At 37.0% G+C, this 11,653-nt stretch overlaps 1 protein-coding gene across 1 annotated transcript; it reads right to left on the bottom strand.

Moving 5' to 3' along the window:
- Positions 1-382: 382 nt before the first annotated feature.
- On the bottom strand, positions 383-8,864 carry LOC123976701 (cadherin-related family member 5-like). Its single transcript, XM_046059050.1, has 10 exons — positions 8,804-8,864; positions 7,862-8,134; positions 6,750-6,983; positions 5,452-5,563; positions 5,243-5,394; positions 3,757-3,864; positions 2,122-2,187; positions 1,077-1,145; positions 894-962; positions 383-606 (listed from the first exon to the last, which is right to left on the bottom strand). Exons 1-10 carry the CDS (start codon positions 8,862-8,864, stop codon positions 536-538), a joined length of 1,215 nt encoding a protein of 404 aa, XP_045915006.1. The 3' UTR covers positions 383-535.
- Between the last annotated feature and the right edge of the window lie 2,789 nt (positions 8,865-11,653).

Here is an 11,653-nt window from a genome sequence, read left to right as displayed (position 1 = left end):
ATATTGTTTAGATACTCATTCGTTTTACAAGGATGGTAAACCAAGGAACATGTTTAACTTTTTTCTATTTTTTTTTTACTTCAGAAGCTGGTGGAGCAGCTGTTAGCCCAGAGGTGGCTCCCTTAGTAAAAACACACAAACAGGGCACTTGCCATATAGACGCGACCGTATAGGGGTCCAGAAGTGACACAGGAAATAAATAAATTATAGTGATTAATTAAAGAGTAAAATTACAATAAATAAATATCAATATACAGTATTTTTCCATCTTTGTTCATTTATTTAAATATATACTTTTATTTACACATTTATTTGTATTCACATTTATTTATTTTCACATTTGTGTATGTATTTCTTCCTCTTTTATGATTATAACGGAGGCTGTCACACACATTCATCATTGTCCCTCTTTGCACTCAATGGCTCACAGATGTCAGACTGGATCAAATTGATTACACTTCCCATACTGCTCTCGTTTTTGTCCCCACCGATTAATCGCACAGATTAACAACAAAGGCAGAAGTAGAAGTACAGGTCAAACGAAAGATTGGTCGTTGTTGTTTTCAGGTTCTTTCGGTTTCTCCAAGGCACTGAGCTGCGTCGAACCTGCAGATCCAGAAAATAAATAACAGTCAACAGATTTTTGTCAGTTTTTACCATCTACTTCTCATTCACTATTTTTTATAGTACAGGTTTTAATTTCTTTATTCACCAATTTTGAAATTAAGTGGCTGTATGAATCAGAGATTTCCAATGTAACTCTTACAAAATATGTGTATTCTGGTTTAATTTGCTCCCTTTTTACTTTGTTTTATTTGCAAATACATGGATTGACAGAGTTCAATTTAATAAAACCGCACAAGCCAAAATGAGGAACTAATGGTTAAAGTTACCTTCATTATTTCCTCCAAGGAAAGTGCTGTCGATCAAGGAATATGGGGACTCATTAGGAAGCAATGTCTCTGTAAAGAATTAAATATATTGAATGTAAACTGTATTTAACCAGAAATACATGACCAGAATATTTGATTTAAATTAAAATGTGTGAGTTTAAATGTTGAGGGCTCGGTACTTACCAGTCCTCCTTCCCACTGGTGGAAGATCAGGGATGGTGCAATATGTGGGATCATTTGGATCTGATCCATCTATTAAAACATTTACCAACAAGCATTAATAACCAGAACCAAATTAAAGCCACTTGTCAGGCTACTGTTACACCACAGGCGTTGATACCCAATTACAATTTTAGAGCTTGCTTTAGAAAACGTCTCTATGTAACCCTTGTTCCCCGAGAAGGGGAACTCGAACTGCGTCGGTGACGACACTATGGGAACGCCTCCGGGCGTGGCAGGGCTGAACTATGAATGAAACTACTCCAACCCTATTGGTGTTACTAGAACGGTAGTGTGTGACATTCCCATAGTGTCTGCACCGACGCAGTTCGAGTTCCCTCGTAGGGGAACTGTAGACATCAATGCAGGATTAATCCAATTTATAAAGTGAGACAAGAAAGTAGTAGAAGAAGAAGAAGATCACTGGTTAAAGCCTGGTTTGTTTGGAAAATGCCATTCAGAACTGCATTCAAGTACAAGAAATTCAGAAAAATCATCAAAATTATCTAGTAAACATAACTCCTGTATCTTGTGACTTAACATCTCATAGTTATATGCAACAACTAGATAACATACATTTGGGGTTAGTGATATCTTCAACAAGAAATCCATGTTGAAGATATGTTAGACGGCATATTAGGGCCATGTTTAATGTTCAGTTAGATTTTCTTGGTTGTTTTGTAAGACAGAGAATAAATATAAAAGCATCTTTGTGTATGAAGTTGAAAGTGCAAAATAACCTTATAATAAAAACATAAATTTTTGCTTATTAACCAGAGTCGGATATATGACTGAAGTTGCACTTTGAGAAACAGGTTAAACATTGTGTTTCTCCTGAAGAGGATTTCAACATTTTGCATTCAAGTCATCAGAAGAGTCATAAATGTCACAATACTCACTGCACATGAATGCAAGCACAGTAGTGTAGAATATAATCTGACATCATTCTCAGTCATAAGGGAAAAGGGAAGTTGTGTTTATTTAAAATGTTACACTTCTTATTTCTCACCACTTATTGGCCGAAACACTACACCTTCCTGTATCTCATCATAGACAGGCTGCATTCCTTCACTTCCTGCGAAAAGATTACAACGTCACAATATTAGTAAACCACCGATTATCTGCTTTAAACCATGACGACAAACAGGATGCTGCTGATGCCAGATAGATAGTGATAGAAGAATCTTAATTTTAAGATTTGGGCAGTTTTCTCAGAACTTTAACTTGTACTACATTTTAAATACAAGTACAAATGTATCAAATAAACAAAAACAAACCAACTGAACAGCAGTGCCAGCCATTTTCACCGTCATCTCTAGTCCGTTTCTTAGTTTCAGGTGGCCGAGGCTAAGCCAAAGCTTCTTGTTGCAAAGCCGTTTGTGAGGTCTGGCTGCATCAATAATAATTTTGCAAGAATGTGGCTATATTCCCCAAAATCAGCTCTCACAGCAGGATCACAGAATTTACCCAGAAATAAAGTTTTATTTCTGATTGGCTGGTAGGTGGCGTTTAACTTAGCTTTAACTTCACTCTGTGTGCCTGCGCTTCTTCCATTAATTGTAGCCTATTTGTGGGACAGCTTGGTGGACGTTACCCCTTACTTCTCAGCGTGAGAAATACAAGGCGTGCCGTGTGAGCTGGTTGAAATGTGTGTCTCATGGTGAATGTGTGAGACTTGAGAGCCCTGAACTTGCATTAAAAACAAAGTAAAATATTAATTTAATATATTTCAAAATGATTTTGAAAAAATAAATTAACAGTAACTAAACAGTACCTTGGGTGAATTCAAACTTCCTTTTGAATTTGAAGTAATTTTAAGTTTGCATTTTGTGATAATATATAAAATATATATAATGTTGGTCACACCAGTATTTAAAAGTTTCACATCTAATTTACATGATTCAATGGGAATAAATGGGCTCAAATTTATGATGTTGGCAAATAGCAAACCTTTTAAGGGATCTGAGAGTCGGAGAGTCCAAAATAAAGGAAGTTATGGTGGCTTATTAGCTTTGCGTCACCATCCAGTTTTATTGAACCTACTCTGTTAAGAGTATGAACTGCCCCCACAGTGAGGGGACATGAGTCAGTGGCACAAATCTATCTTTAGAATAAACTATGAGAACGTACTGTCCCATTAGCAGCTGAACTAAGCTTACAAGCCTAGATCTTTATATGCCAGGGGGAGTAGGCCGGACAGTAAAGAAAAAATACAAAGAAGCATGAAAAGCTTCTGTGAGTAGCAGGTTAGTGTGCTGGTGGTTAGATTTAGCTGTTATTGCACATGAACATACATATTATATTGTGTAAGAAAAAATATATATCTTATATGTTTCAATTGTTAGCTCATCTTCCTAAATATGTATTCATCAAATTTCTTGATATGTATCTGCTGTAAACAGTATCTCATTACAGTGAGTACACCTCTCGCATTTTAGTAAATATTTGATTATATCTTACGCTGAAGAAATGACACCTTGCTACAATGTGAAGTAGTGAGTGTACAGCTTCTATAACAGTGTAAATTTGCTGTCCCTTCAAAATAACACATCACACAGCCATTAATGTGTAAACCGCCGGTAACAAAAGTGAGGACACATATACTGTAAATACAGGATATGCATATAGGAAAAGTTTTACTCACCTCGTTTTTTAAACCTGCGTCTCCAAGTACAGTAAAGGATGAGGAGGAGGAGGAGCAGGAGGAAGGAGACAACTATTCCAATCCCCCCAAAAAGAAGTTGTTTCTGGTCTTTAGGAGCCAATGAAAGACAAAGTAAGAATTAATAACTTATTGAATGTTATACACAGCACGGGGGAGCAGTACAACACATTACAGACACAACACTGAACAAATATGTCATTTACAAACACAGCTGAGTTTGTCTAACAGCACAAATCAAACAACAAACAAAGAGAGTATTATTATATAAAGTGCAGTATTTTGACATGCATAATATGTTCCATTGACTAGATTCTGTATCTATAGCTTAGACTTGATTGTTGCATTGTGTTTGTGTCAAATCTGATGTATGGGAGATTTAACAAACATTAATATCTGTTTCATATTTCACATTGTCTCTGTCTTTCTTGCTTTCTCTGTATGATATTATTTTATTACTGTGGTCTTACCTGGATTTGCCTCTGATGTTAATGTTGTACATGTGGTTAAAGTTGTAGTTTAAGTTATTTTTGTTATTGAAGCTGTTGTTTTATTACCTTTTGTGCGGGGCACAGAGAATACGGCAATCACTTTTTAACACTTTAAAGATTGACAGGATTTACATTAAATATAATCACTACAATATATTTAGGACAAGTAAAAGATTAATATACGATACATCCTATTAAAATTTATTGACTGAATATATTTATCTCCAAGTTATGTCGATTCAAAATGCAAATTCAATCAATTAAACCTTTTTATGTTCAAACAGCTTCCACCACTATGCTTTGCAGATTATCTCTAACTCCTTTATAGGTATCCTAAAATAGCAATACTTCATATTCAAGATATCTCCTCTGCAGTTTCAATTAGTCATAACACCAGTCTGAGATACCTAGAAAGTAGATCAAGTAAGAATTACTGTACATTCTTGCATTCATTTAAATGGAAGTTATGTATCAGGTATTCACATTTAAAATGTAATTACAATTTAAGATAAATTTGATTCTCCATGCATGCAATGGTCCATTCTTTCAAGTCAAAATATAATGAAAGAAATTAATTAAGCCTCTGACTGGTCATGAATACATTGTGCATGTGTTTAATGTAAATCCTGTAAATCTGTAAAAGGTCTTGCCAGATTTTAACAATGTGACACAGAATGTCAGAAAAATCTTTCACCATTTTTAAAAAAGGAACAAGAACTTTTTCATTGCATGTCTACCAGCAGTGATCTCTCAATTTGAACCACAGTCATGCAGAGCGAGCTGTGCGCTCAACTTCCCATATTAGACTTTAACCTCAAGTTTCATTTGCACGCTGAGTTAAACTTGACTTCAGACTGTTACTGAAAATATCTGCAGCGTCTTCTTTAAATAACTGCTTTACGCTTTTTTCTTTGTCTCTCAGACTGATCACCTTTCATCAATTTAACTATTTAACATTTCGTTCTGTTTCATCTTACTCTCGTCCTCTCCGGGTTTCTTGTTGGAACCTTTTTCTTTTGTTGTATCAGTGTTTGCAGGTGGTGTTGATGGTGCTGTTGCTGCTGCTGGACGAGGCTCTGTTGGTGTTGATGTTGTTTGTCTTGTTGTAGTTGCTCGTGTTGTTGTTGGTCTTGTTGTTGTTTGTCTTGTTGTTGTTGGTCTTGTTGTTGTTTGTCTTGTTGTAGGCATAGTTGTTGGTGTTGAGGTTGTTGTAGTTGGAGTTGTTGGTGTTGGTGTTGAGGTTAATGTTGTTGTTGTCATTTTAGTTGGAGTTGTTGTTTTGGGTGGTGCCTTGTTACCTTCAGTGTGAGATAGAAGACATACAGTATAAGGCATAATAAAGGACTCAATATGTATTTATATTGGACACTTTAAAATAGAATTTCATGAAAACGTATACTAATTTTGAAATAGGGAAAAGGATGTTTTTTAGTGTGTCACTTAAAAGTGTTGAATGCAGAGGATGGTGTTTACTTGATTTGCTATGTGTAAAATACGATCAACCTCACAAGTTTCATTAGAAGGAAGCATTACAGTTTCCCTCTTGGTTGCTCTGCAGATTAGTCATATTTTCTTTTATTTAGCCTTGTATGCAGTTATTTTTCTGCATTATCTGTTCAAAGGAATACTTAACACAAAAACACACTTTCTTGAGAGTTATATATTCAGATTGAGACCACTCTCACAACTGTGAGGTAAATATTAAGCTACAGCCTGAAGCTAATTCTCTTAGCTTAGCATAAAGACTGGAAACAGCTAGGTTCTGTCCAAAGGTAACCTCCACCTACAGGAACCTCTAAAGCTCACCAATTAAAGTGGTGGGGAAGGCAATTTATTCCAGAAGCATTTTGTGTTGTATGTGTTGAAATAATCTTTACATCCCTGCGGCAATCAATAAATCAAACGCTCTGACTCAAATATGAAACATGTCACATATATGTGGCTGTGGATTTTTACAGTTGGGTAGCTAGTCTCTCCATTGTTGCCTGCCCCAGATTTATCACATTACATCTTGTCTGTCTTATCTGTACAAAGCAAAGTGTAAAATTAGCAACCTTGTAGCGACAACAAGCCTCTTGTGCATCACTGCACCCTGTACGTCAGCTGTGAGTTAGCTAGCAACAGACAGTTTCTGTGTTTGTTTTCAGCTGAACTCTTATTCTGTTTTTACGCTGCAGTCTCTCCATTTTCCTCTTGTCTGTGTACATTTATTCAGCAGATTCATAAATCCCGGGGATAAAGGCTTTAACACATATTTGCAGACTTTGTATGCAATTGTGCCACCTCTAAAATTCACTACATGTTAGAGGTGCTGGTAGACGTTTCCAGTTTTTATGCTAAGCTAAGCTAACGGGCTGCTGGCTATACCCTTATATTTAGCGTACCGACATGAAAGTGTCAGTTTATCTAACTCAGCAAAAACAGCATTTTTCCCAAAATGTTGAATGATTACTTTAAATAGCTTTTTGACTTCTAGTCTCTCACCTTTGGTCACAGTCAGATACGCAGCTGGTTTTCCATCACAGTAGTAAAGTCCAGAGTCTTTAGGCCGCAGGTCTGTTATAGTCAGCGTCTTGTCAACTGGTGAAACATTAAAACGTCCTTTTTGCCGTATTACACTGGAGTTTCTGCTCCATGTTGAACCAGCTGATCCTCCAACATCAGGAGGGCATTTCAGAGTGACCCTGGTCCTCTCTGCAGCCGTGAGTCTGACTGTCCCTGAACACAACAAAGAAAACAACATTCATGTTTCACAATGCTCCATCATGAACTGATCACACATGTTCAGGATAAAGTCAGCGGCCACGTGAAGAGTTCTGTTCCAACAGAAGAAACTGACACCTGCGACTTCACGGAGGCGTTTTCATTTCTCCATGGAAAAGTTCCTGAATGAGTTTTTAGAGGAGAGGACTTCAATCAGTGTGATCTTTCCTACGTGACTCTATATGAACAGAGCACTTGTTTCTTCTACAGTATTTAAACATTTTAAACAAACACACAAAGTAAGAACACAGTTTAAACTCGAGTAGCATTCAAAGTGCTTCTGCACAATTCTTCTAAAGATTTTAATGTCAAAGTTTCTTGTAACTCATTCTGTTTGTGAGGAGCTCAGTTTGAGCATAAAGTTTAAATGTCATTGTTCCTGTACCGAGATGTAATCAGAAAGCAGACATAGTTTTTGCAGTTTTCTAGATAAATAATGTAGTAATGTATTTGATTTCATATTTAGTTGAGCACATTAAAATATATAAAATAATTAACAGTAACACAACAAATATATGGAAATGCAGATGTACAACATTTATCTGTTTGACTACAGTAACAGGAAGAAAAAGTGAAAAATGAATTATCTTCTGTTCCTGCCAATCTGCGGTGGCATTAAATTAAATGGTTATTTTGAGTATTCAAGAAATATGTAATGATTTTATTATATATTGCAAAGTTGTCATTAAAAGTAAAAACTATGTTTCCTTAACGTGCCGATGAATTTCAGTTTTTTCAAAGTTGAAGAAAAATGAAACATTTATCAGAGACATGATTTTATAACAGGAAGAGAAAACAGGAAGTAGAACAACGTTATTAAAGTTTGATGTTACCTGGTGGGATCACCGTCAGCTCCACAGCTGGTTCATTATTACAGAAGTATCTTCCAGCGTCTGACACGGCAGCTCTGAGAATGTGAAGTGCCTTATTTGCCTGTGAACTGTATCGTTTGCCTGGATCATTGTGTCTTATCTCTCTGTCACCATCAACTGTAAGTATGTCAACTTTGCTTCCATTAATCTCTCTGCTCCACGTCACTTTACCCACAGGGTGAGGACATGGCAGAGTGATCTGGCTCTTCTCCTCGACTACTTCATGATTTATTGCTGCAAAAGAAACAGAATTTACAAAAAGCATCAGTTTTCAGTCAGCATTTCTAATATTGCAAGAAACCCAAAAGTGGTTTACTATCAGAGTTAGAATCAGTGACTGTGACCTTACTGAACACATTTGAACTTTGTGTTCCCACATTATAACCAGACCTTTAGACTAAAGATGCGGATGAGCCACGCTCACATCTGCACAAGTGAAAGTGGAGTGAAAGTTTTGGACCCAAAGTTCAACCAACTTGAACTTTGGACACTAAATATTCTGACGTCCAGGATGTGAGATCAGCTGCATTTTGACTGACAGGAGGTGGAAATTGGACTCACAGTTACGATAATAAGACTGTTTGAGCAAAAAAGCAAATATCTGAGCAGAGGAGGATATGAGTTCAGAAAGTAGGCTAAATGTTGTTTACGTATCCCATAAAGCTTAATTAAGAAATAAAGCTTAATTATCTGTTGTTGAATATTTCTGTATGTGACCTTAAAGCATTAACTTTTACATTTTTACATCACCAGTAAATCTATTGAGGCTGTTTACACACTTCTGAAGTGCAGTTTACTTCACACTCTTCAAACATCACTTAGTCTATGAAATGATAAAAATGTAAGCAACACTATTAAAACTGATGAGACATAGTGCTGCACATGAATGAATCAAGTCCTTACCTGCCATGACATTACAGCACAGAACACAGGCTAGCAGGCAGCTGCAGATAATCGCCCTCATCCTCGCACAGACTGTCGTGACTGAACAGACAAACGGTGACCACAGCTTTTATGTGAGCTCAGAACAGGAACTCAGCTGTTTGAGTGTTGATGCATGTTCCTCTTAACAAAAATAGCGCTCTTTCTTTCTGTGAATTCTTTGAGTGATGTTCCGTCTTATTTGAACATAAAGTACGATCATATTTAACACACTCTTGATTTGATGTGTTATTTCCACTGTCTCACTGTATTGTACTGTATTAAACTGCTGCATTAGACTTATAATGTGTTTTATGATGTGACTGACGTTACAGTGATACCATCTATGTTGTCTGGTCGTAGAAGAAGTAACTGTATGTTGGAAAAATACATATTTCCACCCTATAAACGAACGTGTTACAGTCATTTTCAGCATCCAGCAGTCAGAGCCAGGTTCCAGTTTGGGTTCAGGAGGCAGACCCCATCTCCACATTTAAGTAGAGGGTTAAGACTTTCCTTTGTAGTCGTCTCCCTCTCCATTTGTTTGTATACTTATTCCATAAATGTATGTTACTAACCCAACTTATTCCTATGTCTCATAGTTTTGTGCTTTCTCGTCTTTCGTCTTTCTCCTTCTGTCACTTTCTGCCGGTGTTTCTAGCTCTGGAGCTGTGTGATCTGGATCTGTGGTTGCAAGCCACCTACTGCACCCAAGTTCCTGCTTGACACCCGCTGCTAGAATTATTATTAGTCCTATTTTGATCATTATTATTTCTATCATTATTTTTTATATTTGCATTATCACCACTACCATTCTGTAACTATACATATGTGGAACTTGCATTGTGCTGCAGTACATCCTCTTTCCTCCTGTTGTAGGGAATGGTCTAGACCTGCTTTATGGAAAGTACAAAGATAAAAGTATTATGAATTGTTGCCATAAACATCTAAAAATTTAATTGAGCAAAATATCTGTCTCTTTATCTTATTGCTGTTGATGGACTCTTAACGAGCAGATAATAACAGAAAATCCATGAAAGAAAAAAATTACTTTTTACATGAGAAGTGATTAAGACTTAGTGAAACAAGTGGACATTAAATATTAAAATGGACATTCTGTGTTCAAATAAAACAGTACTAACTGAACAGTCAGAGGCTGCAGATCTGCTGAACTCAGAACGACAAACATACCCGCCTCATGTTGGGTAAACAAAGGCTCTGACAATACTTGCACAACAACTTGCATGACAGCGGTTTACATACTGTAGCTAACTATAGAGACTGTTTAGAAAGCTAACCACACACATACAAACATCACACTCTTGAAGACGGTGAAAAGTGCGGAAATGTGCAACTAATTGTGCAAAATGTGCCAAGTGCAAAGTGACATTAAAAGTGACATTGACCACCCTCTGATATAGTAGTACTGTTTCATGCAAGCCGGTTTCATACGGTCAGCCATAACATTATGACCACCTGTTGGTCATGGTCTCCCTTTCGCTGCCTGAAAAGCCCTGACCTGTTGAGGCATGGACATCACTATAACACTAAACCTGACCACTGCAGACCGTTTTGGAGACTTGCTGCATTAGATCATGCCTAATATATCCCACTCGCTAATGAGATATTCACTGTTATTCACTTCACCTGTCAGTGGTCATAATGTTATGGCTGATTGGCATATTAATATAGGAAAGAGCAGATACTGTATTGTGCAGAACCAGTGGCAAAACCTGCAAAAAGACTGAAGCTTATCATCAGCTAAAATGCTATAAATGTACTAAAAAAAAGGCGGTTTTGCTGATGTTTAGCAGGTATAATGTTAATTCACTATCTTTGTTGAGCGTTGTGCTAACACTAGTAAAGGGTCAGAATAAAACCCTCTTTCTCTTGTGTGGAGTCAGATTTTCATACCTTGTGGCCATAATAGAGACCTGTAGCTGCCCAAACAAAAACATGATATGAAAGCATTGCAATTAAGCATTTTGAAGCTCTTTGCTGATTTCTTTTCTCAGGGCGTCATGTTGTCTGCCGATGGTCTCTTTCTTTGCCTGCGTCGCTGTACATTTCCCCTGCAGTGCTTTTTCCTTGTCCAGCTTTTGGAGTTTTCCGAATGTGCTTTAATCAGGACTTTGTGAGCCTATAAACTATTTTATGATAAAAACAACTTCCTCTACCAAGACTACAGCAATCGTGGCACCTCTTTAGGCAGGAAAAAAATCTATTGACTTCCCCCAAGCAAATATAATAAATAAAATGATGAGACCACCATGACCTAACTGTTTGAACTGCTAACAGTGAAATGCAACTGACAGCTGTGGGAGCAGCAAACTGAAGCAAAGGTCAAACTCTCGTTGTGAATGTACCACAAGAGGCTGATGAGCAGGTGGAAATAAGAGTGAAAAAAAAAAACCCTTTACGACCACAATTGGATGACCTAATTCTTTCATACCAATTGTTCTTTCTTTTTTTCTTTTTTTTAAAACCTGTCCTGCCCAGCAGCCTGGTATAGAGTATGATGATCTGGATACCATATTACCATTATACCAGATTTTACTTTAACAAGAGAGTATTAATATACTCCTTTGTCTGTTTTATTATTTATTTAATTATGTATTGATTTGTCACCAGGCCGGACAGGGGGGCAGACAAACAGACAGCACAGAGAAAGGACAAGACCTGCAAGAGAAGGGGGATGGAAGGTGGGGACAACAGGGAAAAGCTGTGGGAAACACCAAATGCAGAAAGCAACAAACCTGCAATAGAACAGAGAGGGGGGCTTGGGGAGGAGAAAAACAACAACAAACAATAAAAATAATAATAGTAAAAGAC

This window comes from Micropterus dolomieu, linkage group LG09 (genome assembly GCF_021292245.1).
Source record: "Micropterus dolomieu isolate WLL.071019.BEF.003 ecotype Adirondacks linkage group LG09, ASM2129224v1, whole genome shotgun sequence".
In the NCBI taxonomy this organism is placed as follows: Eukaryota; Metazoa; Chordata; class Actinopteri; order Centrarchiformes; family Centrarchidae; genus Micropterus; species Micropterus dolomieu.
The sequence above is the reverse complement of the archived record's forward strand: the minus strand, read 5'-3'. Positions and strand labels throughout refer to the sequence as shown.

Excerpts from the sequence above, each read along its gene's own strand:
- LOC123976701 (XM_046059050.1), bottom strand. The coding sequence starts at position 8,864 with ATGAGGGCGATTATCTGCAGCTGCCTGCTAGCCTGTGTTCTGTGCTGT. Across the intron at positions 963-1,076 it reads ACCAGTGGGAAGGAGGACTG|AGACATTGCTTCCTAATGAG; the intron begins GTAAGTACCGAG and ends AATTCTTTACAG. Across the intron at positions 607-893 it reads CCTTGGAGGAAATAATGAAG|GTTCGACGCAGCTCAGTGCC; the intron begins GTAACTTTAACC and ends CTGGATCTGCAG.